Source organism: Rhinolophus sinicus, linkage group LG11 (assembly GCF_036562045.2).
Source record: "Rhinolophus sinicus isolate RSC01 linkage group LG11, ASM3656204v1, whole genome shotgun sequence".
Taxonomy (NCBI): domain Eukaryota; kingdom Metazoa; phylum Chordata; class Mammalia; order Chiroptera; family Rhinolophidae; genus Rhinolophus; species Rhinolophus sinicus.
The window spans coordinates 76,845,962-76,865,338 of NC_133760.1; the positions used below are offsets into that span (position 1 = coordinate 76,845,962).

General features: G+C 35.3%; 1 protein-coding gene across 4 annotated transcripts in view; it reads left to right on the forward strand.

Moving 5' to 3' along the window:
* Positions 1-19,377, forward strand: part of TFEC (transcription factor EC) — a 191,632-nt gene that overhangs the window by 144,347 nt on the left and 27,908 nt on the right. For 2 of the 4 annotated variants that reach the window (XM_019743198.2, XM_019743199.2), the window contains one exon: positions 11,853-11,939. The exons of 1 other annotated variant lie outside the window; for it this stretch is intronic. In XM_019743198.2, coding sequence (XP_019598757.2) covers positions 11,853-11,939 — 87 coding nt within the window. Of the gene's footprint in view, positions 1-11,852; positions 11,940-16,295; positions 16,530-19,377 lie in introns of those variants that run through there. One more of the 4 variants, XM_074315690.1, reaches the window with a different exon arrangement.

Sequence of the window (19,377 nt, forward strand, 5' to 3'; positions counted from 1 at the left end):
TATATCCTTTCTTTACCAACTACTCATTCGTTCCTCACCGTTTGTCTGGATAATTCCAATTCACTCTTCAAAATTCATTTTAGGTTTCTTCTCTAAGGTGATTTCCCTAGTGGTTCTTTGTGTAGATTTGGTGCCTATTCTCTGAGTTTTTAAAGTAACACCTATATCATATGGATAAATATTGCACTTATCATAGCATTTTCACAGCATATGCTAAATTTTAATTATTCATTATATTGTTTTACTTATCCTCTGTACCTTCTAGGAGCTCCAAGTTGAGGAGAAGAGAAAAGAAAGTAAGAAAATAATAATAATCTTATGTAGAAAGGGCAGTGGTATATATACATAAGAGCACAGAAGTACTGTACTTATCAGAAGTTTATCAATAGTAAGACAGAGGAAAATGGCTAGTGGGGAATTTAACTAGGTAAGATAACATGAGCAAAGAATAGAGATGGGAAACAGCACGAGGTAAGCAAAAATGAGAGGCAGATGCTGCTAAAAGGTGACACCAAAGAAGTGGGTGATAGACAAATCACAGAAAAGCTGGCACTCCATGTTAAGCAATATCAAATCTTTAAAGGGTTTAAATGTGGGGGCTGAAGTGACATAATCAGATTTGACCAATATCACCCTTGACCAAGGACATTCTGTCAGCTATGCGGGGGAAGAAGCCTGCAGTTGAGAGATCATTTCTATAGGGCAGTGAGAGATGATGAGGCCTTCTATTGGAACATGTTAGGGCTGAGATATCTGTGGGACTACCATGTAGAGATGCTGGTGACAGCTAGATATCCACGTTTGCCTTAAGGAGGGATAATTCAGCCTGGAAGAATAGATTTGAGAGTTATCAGCATGTGGATGGTATTTGAAAACTTGAATGAGGAGAGCTCCTGGAGAGCATGAATCTAGTAAGGAGAGTGGTGAACCAAGGATGGGATTGAGGTTATCACCAATATTTAAGTGTGGTCAGAGAAGAGGGGCCATAAAAATAAAGTAAAAAGATAACCAGTGTGGTGTCACCAAAGTAAAAGAAAGAGTTAGTTTAAAGAAGAAGGGAATGATTCACACACTCAAATGTAGCAGTGGAGTCTGGTAAAATAAGGACTGATAAATATTTATTGAATTTGGAATTCAAACAGTCAGAGAAAAGAGCAACAGGTCAAGATGATGAAGTAGGAAAATGCTGTGCTTGCCTCCACCATGACCACATTAAAACTACAACTAAATTATAGAAAAATCAATTTGGACAACCATCTGAAAATCAGCTGAACAGAAGTCCTATAAATAAGGCTATAAAGAGGAAGACATGTGAGACTGGCAAAAGGGGTAGAAATGTGATATGCGCTGGTTCCACACCCACATGTGGCTGAAAAATCAGGAGGGATATCTCAGCTGCAGAGGTTCCCCCAAGAACAGCCAGAAGTCCCAGCCCCATACCAGGCTCCCTAGCTTGGAACACCAGTGCCAGGAAGAGGAACCCCCACATTTGGCTGTGAATGATCAAGGTGTATTCTGTCTGAGTGAGATTTAAGAGTCTCCCACTCCCAGGAACACAACCTGAGCTCCAGCAGAGGGATGTAGCTTGGGAGGCACCAGAGACATACAGGGAAAGACTGAGTTATATGGCTACTTAACGAAGGCTGAAGGGATAGCAGCCATTATTCCTGTGTCGAGCTCTTCTCCTGTGCAGACTACAGGTGGACACCATCTTTCCTTTGTTGACCCTCCACTCACATGGCCAAATCTGAATCTTCACTGGCTTGGTGAAATCTGGCCGCTTCACCCAGCTACCTCCCTGGGAACCTGACCCACTAAACTTGAGCATCTCTGGAAGCACTTTTGGCAGTAGGCAGGCAACCCTGGCCCATGCTGTACTCCTCTTTGGGGTTTGTGGGCCTCAGGTGGGTGGTGGCTGGCCTCAGTGTGCTCTATTTTGTGGCGTGGCCCAGGCTCAGCATTACTGCTAAACCCGAGTCTGCAAAAACCTGGTGAACACCACTTGCCCCAACCTGGTGACTCCCTGAAACCTTGCTTTATCCAACTTGTGTACCACCCTAGGACTCTTTTTGTGGCTGAGACTTATGAAGAGCTGGCAGGCAGGAGCAGGCCTCAGGGTCACCTGGGCCTTTCACCGAGCTGCCCCAGCCCCAGTACTGGTGGCAATTGGCCTCAGTTCACAGGTCCAGAGCAGGCAGTGACCAACCATGCATTACTTTATAGCTCCCATCAGGCAGTCCTGGGTCAGTGACAGGCAACAACTGACTTTGGCCTGCACAGAAGTTGCTCCCAAGATTCTCCAGAACCAACACACCTGGAGGCTGGCTACAGATCACAACAGAGCATCACCCGATTAGCCTCACAAGCACACACCCAAAGGGTGATCTCAGCAGGCACCAGAACCCCACAGAGTGAATCTAGCTCTGTGGAGTCAGCCCCCACGCAGAAGCTCCTATGATGTGGGGGTGGTCATTTTTCACAGCCAGTCAACCTGAGGGTCAATCCCACCAACTGAAATGCCAACAACAATCAAGGCTCAACTACAACAGGAGAGCACACACAACCCACAGTACACCTATTATATAAGGCCACCCAGCAAAGATTCAGAGATGTAGTATATCTACCTAATAAATAATAATAAACACAGAAATGCAGGGCAAAATGATGAAACAAAGAAATAAGTCCCCAAAGAAGAACAAGAGAAAACTCCAGAAAACAAACTAAATGAAATGGAGACAACCAACCAACCAACCAACCAGGCAGATACAGAGTTCAATACAATGGTTATGAGAATGTTTAAGGAACTTAGTGAGAACTTCAACAAAGAGATAGTAAACATTAAAAAAGACATAGAAAGCATAAAAAAGAACCAGTCAGAAGTGAAGTATACAATAACTGAAATAAAGGATATGTTAGATGAAGTCAACAGCAGATTAAACCACAGGATCTAATCAGCAATTTGGAAGACAAGGTGACAGAAAACAATCAGAACAACAAAGAGAAAAAAGAATTCAAAAAAATAAGAATAGTTTAAAGGGTCTCTGGGATAATGTCAAGTGTACCAACATTCATACTATAGGGGCACTGGAAGGAGAAGAGAGAGAACAAGCGATTAAGAACCTATTCGAAGAAATAATAACTGAAAATTTCTCTAACCTGGTGAAGGAAACAGGTATACAAGTCCAAAAAGTGCAGAGAGTCCCAAATAAGATGAACCCAAAGAGGCCCACACCAAAATACATCATAATAAAAATGCCAAAGTTTAAAGACAAAAAAATCTTAAAAGCAGCAAGAGAAAGGCAATTAGTTACCTATAAAGGAGATCCCATAAGACTGTGACCTGATTTCTCAACAGAAACTTTGCAGGCCAGAAGGGTTTGGCAAGAAATATTCAGTGATGAAAACTAAGGACCTACAACCAAGAGTACTATACCCAGCAAGGCTATTATTTAAAACTGAAAGTGAAATAGAGTGCTTCTCAAGCAAGAAAAGGTAAAGGAATTCATCACCACCAAGCCAGTATTACAAGAAATGTTAAAAAGTCTCATTTAAGAAGAAGAAGGGTGGGGGAAAGAACACAATTATGAATAATAAAATCACAAAAACTACATATCTATCAACAATTTCTTTAAATGCAAATGGATTAAATGCTCCAATCAAAGACATTGCGTAGCTTAGTGGATAAGAAAACAAGACCCATACATATGCAGTCTACAAGAAACCCACTTCAGATCTAAAGACACACAGAGACTGAAAGTAAAGGAACGGTAAAGGATATTTCATGCAAATGGAAATGAAAAAAAGCTGGAGTAGCAATACTTATGTCAGACAAAATAATCTTTAAAACAAGGGCTGTATAAGAAACAAAGAAGGAGATTTTTTAATAATAAAAGGACTCAACCCAACAGGGGATATAACCCTTGTAAACATTTAAGCACCCAACATAGGAGCACCTACATACATAAAGCAAATGTTGACCAACATAAAGAGAGGGATCAACAGTAATACAGTTATAGTAGGGGAATTCAACACCCTATTGACATCAAGGGATAGATCTTCCAGACAGGAAATGAACATGGAAACATTAGCCTTAAATGATACTTTAGATCAGAGAGATTTAATTGATATTTTTAGAGCATTTCACCCTAAAGCAGCAGAATATACATTCTCTTCAAGTTCACATGACACATGTGACCTAAACACGTTAGGCCAAAAAACAAGTCTCGATGAATTTAAGAAGACTGAAATCAGACCAGACATCTTCTTTGACCACTAAGGTATGAAGCAATAAATCAATTACAAGAAAAAAAATGAGAAACACACAAATACATGCAGGCTAAATAACACGTTATTAAACAATGAATGGATTAACAATAAGATTAAGGAAGAAATCAAAAGATACCTTGAGACAAATTATAATGAAAACACAACAACCCCAAATCCATGGGACACATAGAAAGCAGACCTAAGAGGAAAATTCACAGCAATAGAGGCCTACCTGAGGAAACAAGAGAAATCTGAAAGAATCTAATCTTACACTTAAAGGAAGTAGAAAAAGGGCAGCAAACAAAGTCCAAAGTGAGTAGAAGGAAGGAAATAATAAAGATCAGAGTGGAAATAAATGAAATAGAGTCTAAAAAAACACTACAAAATATCAATGAAAACAAAAGCTGATTCTATGATGAAATAAACAAAATTGGTAAATCTTTAACCAGAGTCAGAGAAAGAGAGAGAACCAAATAAATAAAATTAGAAATAAAAGAGATGTGACAACTGACACCACAGAAATACAAAGTATTATAAGAAAACTAACAAGAACAATTATATATCAACAAATTGGACAATCTGGAATAAATTGATAAATTCCTAGAAACATACAACTTTCCAAGATTAAGTCAAGAAGAATCAGAAAATCAGAACAGATTTATTACTGCGAACAAAATTGAATCAGTAATCAAAATTCAACAAACAAAAGTCCTGGACTAGATGGATTTACAGGTGAATTTTACCAAATTCAATTTACCAAATTCAAAGAATTAACACTTACCCTTCTCAAACTATTTAAAAAAAACTCAGGAGGAGGGGAAGCTCCGAAGCTCCTATTACAAGGATACAATTACCCTGATTTGAAAATGAGGCAAAAAAAAAAAAAGTTGTAGGCCGATATCCCTGATGAATATCAATGCAAAATTCCTTGACAAAATACTAGCAAACTGAATTCATCAATACATTAAAAGGATTCTACACCATGATTAAGTGGGATTCATTCTTGGGATGCAAGGTTGTTTCAAAACTGCAAATCAAAGTGATACACCACATAAACAAAATGAAGGATAAAAAAATCATACGAACATATCAATAAATGCAGAAAAAGTGTTTGACAAAATCCAATATCCATTTATGATTAAAAATCTCAGCAAAGTAAGAACAGAGGGAACATACCTCAACATAACAAAGGTCATATATGACAAACCCACGGCTAAAATGATACTTAATGGTGAAAAACTAAAAGCATTTTCCTCAAGATCAGGCACAAGACAAGGATGTCCACTTTCACCACTTTTATTCAACATAAAATTGGAAGTCCTAGTCAGAGCATTCAGGCAACAAAAAGAAATAAAAGGCATCCAACATGGAAAGGAAACATTAAAGATATCATTATTAGCAGATGGCATGATATTATATAGAGAGAACCCTAAAGATTCCACCAAAAACTATTAGACCTGATCAATGAATTCAGTAAAGGAGCAGGATACAAAATTGATATTCAGAAATTGGTGGCATTTTTTTACATCAATAATGAGCTATTAGAAAGTGAAATTAAGAAAACAATCCCACTGATAATTGCATCCAAAAAAACACAAATATTAGGAATAAATTTAACCAAGGAGTAAAAGACTTATACTCAGAAAATTATAAGACATTGGAGATACAAATAATGGAAGCATATACCATGTTCATGGATAGGATAATTTAAAGTTGTTAAAATGTCTGTACTGCTCAAGGCAATCTATAGGTTCAGTGCAATCCCTATTAAAATACAAATAGCATTTTCCCAAAAATGGAACAAATAATCCTAAAATTATATGGATCCTAAAATTTATTGCTGAATAGCCACAACAATCTCTAGAGAGAAGAGCCAAATTGAAGCTATCTTACGATCTGAAATCAAACTATACTATAAGGCTATAGTAATCAAAACAGCATGGTGCTGGCATTAAAAACAGACACATAGGTCAATGGAACAGAATAGAAAGCCCAGAAATACACCCACACTTACATGGTTAATTAATCTATGATAAAGGAGGCAAAAATATACAATGGAGTAAAGACAGTCTATTTAATAAGAGGTGTTTGGAAAACTGGAGAGATAAATGCAAAAAAATGAAACTGGACCACCTACCTACACCATATGTAAGAATAAACTCAAAATCAATTAAAGGCTTAACTATAAGAACCAAAACCATAAAAGTCGTAGAAGAAAACATAGACATTAAAGTCTCTGACATTGCCCTTAGCAATATATTTTTTTTCTGATATATCTCCTTGGACAAGGAAAACAAAAGAAATAATAAAGAAATGGGACTACACAAAGTTTTTGCACAGCAAAGGAAACAACCAACAAAACGAAAAGACAACCTACTGAATGGGAGAAGATATTCACCAATGATGCATCCAATAGTGGTTAATATCTAAAATTTATAAAGATCTCATATAACTCAACACCAACCCCCCTCCCACACCCCCCAAAAAAATCCCTCAAACAAGCCGATTAAAAAATGGGCAGAGGACCTGAATAGACATTTTTCCAAAGAGGACATACAGATGGCCAATAGTCATACGAAAAGATGTTCAATATCACTAATCATCAGATAAATGCAAATTAAAACCACAATGAGATGCCATCTCACACCTGTGAGAATGGCCATCATCAATAAATCAACAAACAACAAGTGTGGACAAAGGGGAACACTTGTGCATTGTTGGTGGGATCACAAATAGTGCAGCCACTATGGGAAACAGTATGGAGTTTCTTCAAAAAGTTAAAAACAGAACTACTTAATGGCCCAGCAATTCCACTTCTGGGTATTTATCTGAAGAAACCCAAAACACTAAAAGCAAAAAAATCTATATGCACCCCTATGTTCATTGCAGCCCTGTTTACAATAGCCAAGATATGAACACAACCCAAGTGCCCATCAATAGATGTTTGGATGAAGAAGAGGTGGTAAAATATATACACTAGAATATTACTCAGCTGTAAGTAAAGATGAAATCTTACCATTTGCAACAATGTGGATGGACCTAGAGGGTATTACGTTACGTGAAATAAGTCAGACAGAGAAAGACAAATGCTATATGACTTTACTTATTGTGGATTCTAAAGAACAAAATAAATGAAACAAAACAAAAACAGACCCATATATGTAGAACAAATTGATGATTGTTGGATAGGGGAGGGTTTGGGAGCCTGGGTTAAAAAGGTGAAGGGATTATGAAGTATGAGTTGGTAGTTACAAGATAGTCAATGGGATCTAAAGTAAAGCATAGGGAATAGTCAATAATAAGGTAATAACTATGTATAGTGCCCAGTGGGTACTAGACTAGTCGGGGGATCACTTTGTAAATTATACAAATGTCTAGCAACTATGTGGTTTACCTGAAACTAATATAAAATAACATTGAGTGTCAACTGTAATTGAAAAAATAAAATAATAAGAAAAGGAATTTGGGTAATAGGATGTTGGGCAGAAACCACTCCACTTTGAATTAGAGTTAGCAGGAGGTGGAGGTATTGAACTCCTGGGATGTTTGGGACAGTTGGGGAGAAAGATAATAGGGCACATGCATAGAGATTCATAAAATGAAAAGTTTTCAGTTGATCTGTCACACAGTCTAGAATGGATCTGAAAAGAAGTTTGTATTTGATGAGTGAGATAATGGAATTTAAGATTTCACAAATAGAACAATTTAGATGACAAGACCAAAGGTATGGCCTAGAGAATAGGTGAAGAGAAGGCCAAATTCAGATTTGTAATTTCAACAGTGGTGAGATAAAATATTCATACATAATTATTGATTTAGTTTTACATGGAATTCTGACAGTTACTGTAGGCACTTTTTAGGTGCATATGCATTCATGATCATTTGGTGTTATTTTTCCTTTAAAATTTTACGTTGAATTGTATATGGCATAATAGCAAAATTGCTACGGTGACTTTCCTTTTGGTCATGTTTGTGGTAGAAGTTTTCACCTTTCTGTATTTTTTTTATTTTGAATGTAGCTCTTATAGACAAACTATAGAGTATCTTTTTAAAATCCAATTTAGGAAATAATTTATTGATCAGTATGTTAACTAATTTACATTCTTTTAATTAGTTTACTGCTAAGATTTAATAGTTATCTTTTTTAATGTTTTTAAAATTACTATACTTTGGTTCCTTATTTGCCTTTTTTTTTCTATCCACCATTGGACAGGTTAAGTCTCTCGCTCTCATTATTCCTAATGTTTTAAAACACACACACACACACACACACACACACACACACACACAATATGTATATAATTGTTTGAAAATATCTATGTCATACCCTAAAGTAAAATTTACCTGAATATAGTCTCATTTCCTTTTGTTCTCCCCTATCCTCCTGTATTGTTATTTAGACAACAAAAGTTTTATTGTTACTCCTTCTTGTATTTTGTATCGATTTCATAGTTTTATTTATCATGTGACTGGAGTATGTCCTGAAAGAATGGATTTAAAAGGACTTATTGCCTTAAAACTTCTGAGGTTTTATACTTAAGAAGTATATTACCTCACCTACATGCTAATAGGATATTTTATTGGTTGTAAGTAAATGTTTAGGTTCAAAAGTCTTTACCTTTAATACTTCACATATTATCCCATTGTCTTCTTGCTCCTAGTGTTGCTGAAAAGCCTGACTCTTGGTCTTTTGTAGACCTTTATTTTTAACTCTGTCAAATCTTAACAAATGTTTTCCTTTATCCTTGAGCCTTATTCTTTCCATGCCTATTTCTTTACTTTAATTGTAGTCAAAATAATTTGTTATTTCTTTGTATTTCATTATCTCCATTTATCACTTTGAGAATGCTTATTCTGCTGATTTGTCATTTTTGCTTTTGTCTAACTTTTAATTCTGTTTCATCTGATATAAATGTTGTATTTGTTGTCTCTTTAAAAATAGCAACTTGATTCCAAGGTGATTAATTATGAAGATTCTTGGAAGCTACAAAGTTTTATATTGGATTTTAGATCTTTAAATCAATACAGGATAATGGAAGAACCAAAGTCTTTAATCAATTAAGGAAAAATATAGTCATATAGGTGTAATTAAAAGATATCCACCTACATGACTAAAGAAATAATGGAGAGAGGTGTTAAAGACAAAAACAGAGCAAAAACAGAGCCTCTAAGGAGAATGAACTTTCACATGTCGGAAAGAAAGATTTCCTCTGGAATACAAGAAACCTAAGCACGTTCATATGCAGGAGGAAAAAACTAGAGATGCAAGAGACTCGGTCATTTATAAAGTAGGCTTCCAGAAAAAAGAAAAAGAAGGATGAATGACTTATGCGTAATTTTTACTGAAACTACCGGTACCAGAAGTTTCAAAGAAAAACATTTACCATAAATTGTTTTTAGCATCCTTCTTTGTTCAGATCTTCACATCTGTTCAGAACAAATTTGCTGTTCACTTACTGGTGGAAAGTGAGTAAAAGAAATATCATGAAATGAATATTTGAATTTAGTAACAATATGTTGTAAAACTTTCAGAGGCTAGAATAATCAAAAGGAACAAAACATGCACATTTACTATTCCAGATCCTTTAATGAAAGATCTCTCAATGCACATGGAATAACTTCTGAAGTCCAGATAATAGCCTAGACCTATGCTCTTGAGAATGGTACCCACTAGCCACATTGGCTCTTTAAATTTGATTTTAAATTAATTCAAATGCAATTCAATCTTTAAAAGTTGAATGAAATTAAAAATTCAGTTACACTAGCCACATTTTAAGGCTCAGTAGGCTTATGTGGTTAGTTGCTACTATATTAAACAGTCCAAATATAGGACATTCCCATTACTGTAGGAATTTCTGTAGGATACCACTGGCCTAGATGATTCTTCAATGTAAGTTCCTTGCCTACCTTTCAACTTCGTCTGAAACCTTTCTTGCCCTTGCTCAGTCTGCTCCATTCCCATTTGCCTGCTCACTCTTTCTCAAACACTCTGAGCTTGTTCCTAACTTAGGGTCCTTTCATTTTTTTGCTTTCTTTCCAAGGACTACCCTCCCCCATGTTATTCATTCTTCTGTTCAAATATCAGTAAATCCTTCTCTGACCATTTTCTAAAATAACCCTCCTTCCCATCAAGCTCTGTCCTTTTCCTGCTTTAATTTATTCAGACCACTGTTTTGTTATTAAGCTGTTTGTTGTCTCTTTACTCTGTAGAGTTTGACCTCCCTGAGGGCAGAGACCATGCTGTTTGCTTCTATAGCTCCAGCACTCAAAACAAGGTGTTGCAATAAACATTGCTCAATAAATCTTTGTTTAATTAATACCAGGGGTGCCAAAAAAAAGTGTACACATGACTTGTATTCATCTTTTGTTATCGGTATATATTGAGCATTACAATTTTAATGGAGTTTTTTCCTTTCTTAAAATGTGTATACATGTTTTTGACACCCTCTGTATATGAGTAGTGTTCGATTTTTTGACATATGACCTCTGGCAGTATCTTAGTAGAAGTTTCCGAACATTGGATTCCTTGAAGTTCTCAGACATTATGCTTAGAAGATCCCATTAACAGAATCTTAAAACACTTTTATATATCTCCCAGACTTTACTCCTGGTTATTTCTGCACCTCATGGGAAATTCAGAGTAGTGTAGTTATATAAATTCAGCATTCTCACCCTCTTTGCACTTACTTCGTATTTTAAAATGTGACTAAAGAGAACATGGTGCGAGAGAACAGAGCTAAAGAGAGGACAATGGGTTGGTGGCAATTGTGGTATTTTAAAAGTGTAAGCTTTGTAAATCTCCAGCTAAAGGGAAGGGGAGGGAGGCTATTTCAGAAAGATGTAGAGAGCTGATTTAAATTAGAGCTATAGAGCCAGACTTCCAGGATTTCGATTCTGCCTCTGTCGTTCTCCAGCTATGTATTCAGGAACAAGTGACTGAAGTTCCTTTTCTCTCAGTTTCCTTATATGTCCAATGGGGATAATGGTAATATGCATTTGGTAGGATTATTGGGAAAATTAAATGAGCTGATGTGTGCAGAGCACATAGACCAGGCCAGGCACAACTCCTGCACTATATAAGTGTGTGTTTTTGTTCCTATTTGAGGCATCTATGATTACATTTTTGTTGTTATTATTGCTAGTATTATTGTTGGTCATTATGAAAAGTTAGATCTTTCCATGCAGTTTGTATCCATGTAGACTAATCAGCTCAAGTTCGACCACTGATATTTGGATATCAACCTGTAAGATGCAATCAAAACATTGTAAAAGAAAAGTTTGTATGAAGTCATTTCTCTATGTATTACGTATATGGGCTGTGGAGGTACTTCATCATAAACACTGATTTCCAAGGGACTAACCTGCCAGATGGTGGAAGCAAAAGCAAGAAAAAGCAACATAGATCAAGGAGTGTCAGGGTTACTTCATTTTAAGTTCTAAAAGTTGATATACATATATATAAAACTTTAATTTAAATATTAAAAAAATACCTTTTAGTGATCACTAAACTTTTTCTCTCTGAATTCAGGATGAAGCACAACTTTTATCATTATACACATTATTCTAAGTGTACTATATTTTGCTAGATGGAGGACGTTATAGAGGATATAATCGGTATGGAATCAAGTTTTAAAGAGGAAGGAACAGACTCTCCTCTGCTAATGCAAAGAACAGTAAGTGTTTCCAGACCTGAGGAGGTCAATCAGATTAAAACAAATAACAGCTTCTGATAATGAAAAACATTCATTTAATTAGTAAATGGTGTTTTCTTCTACACTGTTGAAACACACACTGTAACAGATGAATATTAGAAAATATTTATTGGTCTAGGAAAAAGATTATATAATATGACTGAGGAAGATAGATAATAGGGCTTGTACTACCTTTATCTATCTAGTATCTATGTATCTATCTCATCTCTATAAACATCCATCTAATTACATATCTCATCTTCTGCAGCATTTTCTATGAGTGATTTAATCTGCAGATTTCTTGTCTGAAGCACAGCGTATAATCAGACACCCTCATAAATTCATTACTAAATTGTGCTTATTTTACCATGACTAACAGCTATTAGATTTAGAGGCTCTACATCTTGTAGAAGTAAGACAAAGATAATTAGCAACAAAAAAATGTAACTTTACTTCTGAGCCAATAACCAGAAGTTAAAGATGAACTGAAAGAAGATAGTTAGGCCTCACCCTATTTAAGGCATATAGACAGATGCGTATGTTGAAATCAGCATAAATTCCTGGAATAATAGGCAATGGACGGATGGCTACTTATCTCCTATTTTATTGCTGTTGCTTTCTCATGGTCCACTTATTAATCACTAAAAATGTTATCTGTAAAGAGTGTGTAAGCTGTTTCCATACATTTTGAAGGATTATTTAATTTGTTTATGGTTTTAGACCTTTTAGAAAACATGAGAAAAAATATGAAAGACTGTGATTGAATTGTTACTTTAAACATTTCATTTACTGAAAGTGAATTATAACTATATTGCATTGTGTGGATGCTATTCACCTGTAAATCAATGGACTGGGCTATATTAATGGCACGTGCCTTAAATTCCAGGAGGCACCCCTTTTTCTTTATTAATTCCCAAAAAGACTCTCTAAAGAGAGAAGCATTCCTTTCCTCCTGTTCTCTGGTATACAGGACCTCCACTTTATAACAAGTCAGTCACTAATACTAGTATTATCTGACAAAGGTCAAATGAGGTTTAAAACCTAGGTTTCTGTTGTTGTTGTTTTGTTTTTGTTTTTATTGTTTTGGTTTCACATTATTTCACAAAATGAGGATGCTGTTTTCTTAACCACTGTTCAACTCTGGGTATAAGGCAATGATATTAATTTTCTGCAATCTTCTCTTGTATGTGGTACTTAGTTCATTGAAACTGTATATTGAAACATCCTCTTTGTCAATTATCTTACTTGTTTTGTAGAAACTGAATAGAATAGCTTACTCAGTGCAAATTGGTGGCAGTGACTATTGGGGATTTGCTTTCGATATATAGAATGTATTTTTAAAAAGGTAGATACTACTGGCCTATCTATCTTATTATAAAGAAACATCTGCCATTAACCAATCAGCAATCACTGATAATTTTTAGATCTAAGCAGTTCATTGACCAAATATTGATTCAATACTTATTTTGTGGAAAACATAATACTCTCACTATAGGAAACGAAAAGTTGAGTGAGACAATTAACATGTTGAGAGACCATGTGATAATGGGGCCATGCAGTGAGGCAGGGGTCGTGGTGCTAAACCCACGTTCTACTCTAGACATTGGTCAAGTTGTTTAATCTCTCCTTACTTTGCTTCCCTCTGTCTTATGAGAATAATTAAAAACAGTTATCTCCAAGGCTATTTTTATAGTAAATCTTAGTAGACTACATATATACAGAGGGTGCCAAAAAACATACATACACATTTTAAGAAAGGAAAAAAAACTGTTAAAATTATGTTGATGGTAACCACTTTGAGCACCTCTTGTAATTGCAGAAGTCAAACATGACTTGTATTCATCTTTTGTTATCAATATATATTGAGTATTACAATTTTAAAACAGTTCTTTCCTTTCTTAAAATGTGTATACATTTTTTGGCATGATTCCCTGTGTATTTTCCATTTTTCAGCTGATTTCTCTTTCATAATCTTTTTCAGAGAAAATATACGCGTTTGATTAGAACTTACTCATTAGCATTGCATCATCAATTCTACTAAACCTCCTGTATGTTTTCAATTTCTCTGTCACCCCTTCTATAATAATAAAATAATTGTCCCAGTTCATAATCTAAAGCCCGCTCTACTACTTTTGTCCTAGATCCCACTCAGTCTTACCTTCTCAAGCACTTTCTCTATCTAAATAACAGCTCCTTCTCCTATATCATCAGTATATTCTGATCTACTGAATTATAATGTCAGCATTACACTAGTCTTTAAAAATAAGACACCCTGAAATTAAAACCAAACAAAACAACTCCCTCTGAACACATTTTCTCTGGCTGCCATACCATTTCATGACTCCCTTTCCCCAAATACCTCACCTCTTTCATTGTCACCATGACTGTCCCACCTTTCATTCTCTACTCTCCATTAGACCTATTGTTATCACAATTCTAAAGGGGTCCTTAAACCAACCAGTGCTGAAGCCAGTAGTAAATTATTCATTCTCATCTGACTTGGCTTCTCAGTGGTATTTTCCATGGCTGACCATGCTCTCCTTCTTGAAGTACTGTCTGTAATTCTGTGGCACCATTTTGTTTTTTTCCACCACTTTGCTGGTTCTTTCTCCTCTAAGAGATGTCTAATTGCTAAAGTGTCCTAAGGCTGAGACTTCAGCCCATTTTCTCAACCCATCTCCAACCCTGATCTCTCCACTACATGCCAGCACCATTTATCCTACTGCTTATTTGATATCTTTTGTGCTTCTAACAGTATCTCAAACTTAATATGAGTGACAAGAAGACGTTGCCCCTGCCACCTGCTTTTGGCTCATCCCATCACTTCAAGTCACTTTTTCTCTTCTGTCTCTTATTCCTGCACCTCCACATCTATCGATAGGCCCCTCCAATCAGCATCTGAGATTTCTTGCATCTCACAGCTTCTTATCAGCTCCTCTACTAAAACACTTATCCAGGCTACCATTGTCACTAACTTGAACTTCAGAAACACACTCCAACATAACTTCCCTGCTACTCCTTTCTCCCATATAGCTGTTCTTCACCCAGCAGCGAGGATGATGTTCAGAAAGCAAAAATCAGATCCTGTTTCTCTTTGCTTAGCATTCTGTTCACTTCTTGAAATCCTCAGTATAGTGTAGACACTTTACCATAGTCAGCATTTCCCTTGAACATGACATGTATTATCATCTTAGGACCACTGAACTTCCTTTTTTGGGCTTGGAATATTTTTGTCCTAGATCTTTGCATGGCTGCCTCCTTATGCTTCAGAGAAGCGCTGTCACCTAGTCAGAGGGTCCTTCCACAATCACCCTAGCTAAAGGATACCATCGCATTACTCCCTAAATGAATATCTCGTTTTAATTTTCTCTGCTGTTTATCACTTGAGTAAAAAAATTATCTTCCTTAGTATTTTGTTTACCTATGTATTGTGCGCTTCCATCCCTAGAATGTAAACTACTTGAAGATAGTGATTTTGTCTGTTTTGTTCACCGGTGTGTTTCTGGAGCCTAGAGCAGTGACCTGCTCATTATTTTATGTTCAGTACCTAGCAGAGCGCCTAGCACATCATAGGTGCTAAGCAAATACATACTAAATACACATTATGAAATTCACACGTAATATTGAAAAAATTGTTCCCAGTACATATTATTATTTAGGAATTTTTTAATGGAAAAAAAGCAGCAGCAACGAGGATAACAACAATAATAATAGCTACTATGCCATGGGAAATTGCTATGTGACAAGGATTGTGCAAAAGGTTTTTTGTGAAAAATTGCATTTAATCAGCACAAGAAACCTATGAGATAGAGATGGAGATGGAAATGGAGAGAGAGAGAGAGAGAGAGAGAGAGAGAGAGAGTTACCTACCATCATTTTACATATGATTACAGGGGCTTAGAGAAGCTCCGTAACTCATTCAAGTTCATAGGGTTAGCGAATGGCGGGGGAGGGGTTTGAATCCAGTCCTGTGTGACATGGAATGACAATCCCACCCACCTTGCTGTGCCTAAGGCATCAAAGGAAGCCATTTCAGAGAACTGTAGAACCTCGGGATCCGAAGAGACCTCAGCTGAGTCGTCCTTTCCCACATTCCCACTGAATGATTGCTTGCCATCTGAGTTTAGATAGGTCTCCCTGTAATTTCCACCCATGGTCTCAGTTTCCTTTCTTTCTTTCAGAGAGTTAGTGTGCATAATGACTCATTCCTTTTATCATATACAGGTATTTTTCATTCAGGTGTCTGTAAATGCTGATAACTTTTGGCAATCTCAGTAAACTCTTATAGTTCAAGATCATTCCAGAAAGGAGGGCCAAGTAAACATTAACAACCACCTGTGTTTGGTTGGAACTTGAAAGGACTGCATAACATCAACAAGCGAGCTTTGTCAGTCACAATCTAGACCAGATTAGTCCTAAAGTCCAAGGAAGAACCAAAGTTCATCTTCGTGCAGACGTTTTTGCACAGCTCTCCCGGTTACTATTTCCAAGTTTAAGGAAAAGAAAATGATGAAGGAGAAAGAGAAAACCATTGCTATTGTGAAGGTTATAGACACTTCAAAGTTAAAACTGGTGAGCAAGTGCCTTGTGGCATTCTTTCAATGTTTGGAGGTGAATCCATCTTAAGTACTGAATTTAAACTTTATAAGCTATAATCAGTGAAATTAGGTATGTAGAAATTGATCTTTGAAATATGTAATATATAATCTGCTCTATTGACAAACTGGTTTACTGACAAGATAATTTTCAGTGCTCTGGATACAGTAAAATGTTTATAATCTATTTAGTAAAAAAAAGTTAAAAATAAAGTAATGTTTTATTGTAACTTTTTAATAAAAAACTGAGAGTTCCACCATTTATTTGTTGCAATGTTTACATTCATAACTGCTTTTCTTAGTTTAGTGCTAAATAGATCATATACATATTAAGTATATAATGCAAAAGTATAAGTTACTATTCTGTTTTGTAATTTATCTTTTCTCTTTGAGTTATATGCCAACCAAGGACAAGGGATCACCCACTCCTGCCCAACACATTATTTGTCTTCACTCATCATACAACAAAAATAATAATAGTAGTAACTCAGTGGGACCTCTCTGTTCAGTGTTTGTCATTCAAACCTTATAGCCCTACTTTACCAAATAAAATCAAGTTAGAGGGAGATCAATTGCATGTGTCCTAAAACCGGAAAAACCTAGTTTATTACATTTAAATGAATAACTACCCAGAAGGACAGAAAATAATCTTCTCACTGCCAGTTTTTCATATATGCGTACATTGTGTGGTATGCCTCCCTTACAATGCTCTCTGTTCATGCCTGAAGTTTGTCATCTTTTTATGTCTACAGTTATTTTATCTAATAGTCTCATGCTCACTTTGACCATTTTAGGTTCACTGTGAATGTCTTCACAGAAAAGCAAAATAGGAGATCCAAACAACTCAAAAAATTTTCTCTCAGTTTCCCATGAAACTCACACTAAGTATGTGATATAGATGTAGATATATAGAAATCAAACATATGTAAGTGCTCAGGGTTTTTGTTTTTCTTTTACTATTTATGTTGAAAAATTATCTGGAGATATATATACATATATGTGTGTATATATATATATATATATATATATACACACATATATGTATATATACACACACACACATATATATGTATAATTTTATTTCCTCATATGTATTTATAGTGAAGTTATTTGGGAGATAGATATATCACACACATATACACATATAGAATATACATAATACACACATATATATTATAAAAACATATATACATATATTATATATGTATATGTATACACACTCACACACACACATATACCCCTCCAGAAAATTCTCAGGGTTTTAGGTAATCAATTTTCATGAACATGGTGAGTATGTACTATGGTGCCCTCTTTCTTGCTGAGTGAATGTAAATGAAGAAGGGTAAAACAATAAATGTAATTTAAATTCTTAAAAATATGGCCAAGTTTATTAGTTCGATAAGGTTTTGGTGAAGAAAAATAAAGCAGGCTGCCATGAGGGAAAGTGTTGGAGAAGGTTTGGACCTTAAATCGAGGCTTAGAAGATAGGTTGGATTTTGATACTTAATGAAGGGGTGAGGATATTTGAGGTTCAGAAAATAGCAATTGGAAAGAATAAAACTGAGACAATATAATAAATGGATTCCAACTTTTTTGAATATTCAAAATATTTCTAACCATTAAAAGTGTTAAGACAAGAATCCTTCTGCAATAGGATAGGTAGTAAAGAAATCCCAAGCCCCCTATTTACACAACTGTATAGTTTTGAGATAATTACTTAGTTTTTTCAGTTTCAATTATTTTATATTTAAAATGGGAATTGTAATCACTACCTCATAGAGCTGTTATAAAGATTACTTGAGATGTTATTATTTATTATTATGAGAAATATGCTTAGCTTAACACCTGGCATATAATAAATACTCAACTATCTATGACATAGCATATATGTTATGATAATGTGTGTGTTTTATTATCTTTTAAAAAATTTCCCATATTCATGGATTCCCTATGGCAACACATTTTCCCACAACTCTTGCCTCCTACTGGAGTCTGAATCTATTGTTGGAAGCCATGGCATAGGGTATATGTATGTGGTGATGAGAAATCTTTCATAAGTTGACAATAGTGGTAAATAATGTTGACTAGCTAATGTAGGACCATTTAATAAGACTTGGAAAGCCAGACAAGAGAGTTTGAGCTTAATATATGAGTTAAAGGGGAGATGTTTCATATTTTAGATCTTGAGCTCAGAGAAATCAGAAGAAGTTGTATTTTTTTAAACATGAGTTGATCTGAGAGGGGCAGTTGGTAATTAGTTGAGAGGGATGGAGGGATACTAGATGAAGGGACACAATTTAGGCTTATGGCCCTGAGGAACTTGAGATAGGAGAATAAAGAAGAAAATTTAAACTGATAAATGATTTAAAGAAAAAGAAAAGTCATAACCACGTCATAGAATGAACATAGTATATGGAGAGGGAAGAGGCCAAAACAGTTGGAAAAACATATAATTTAGGTGAATTATTTAAATTGTGCTTTAGCATATTTGACCTGATAAGTATAAAGGGATATAAGAATGTTTTCATGGTTTAGATGTTTCTATAATAATTTTAGACCCAGATTTTATTTTCTCATAGGGCAGCACTTATTTTAAACAGGAAAATATATATTTCTAAGATTATGAAAAATTATTATCTTCTCAAAAACTAAGAGTTTTATCATAGATGGGATTGAATTTTATCATGTACTTTTTCTGAATCTATTGAGATCATCATAGATTTCTTTTTCTCTTTTAATGTTTATTAAATGTACTTATGGGAAACCTAACTTGATTATAGTGAATTATCTTGTTTAAATTCTCTTGGATTCATATTGCTAATGAA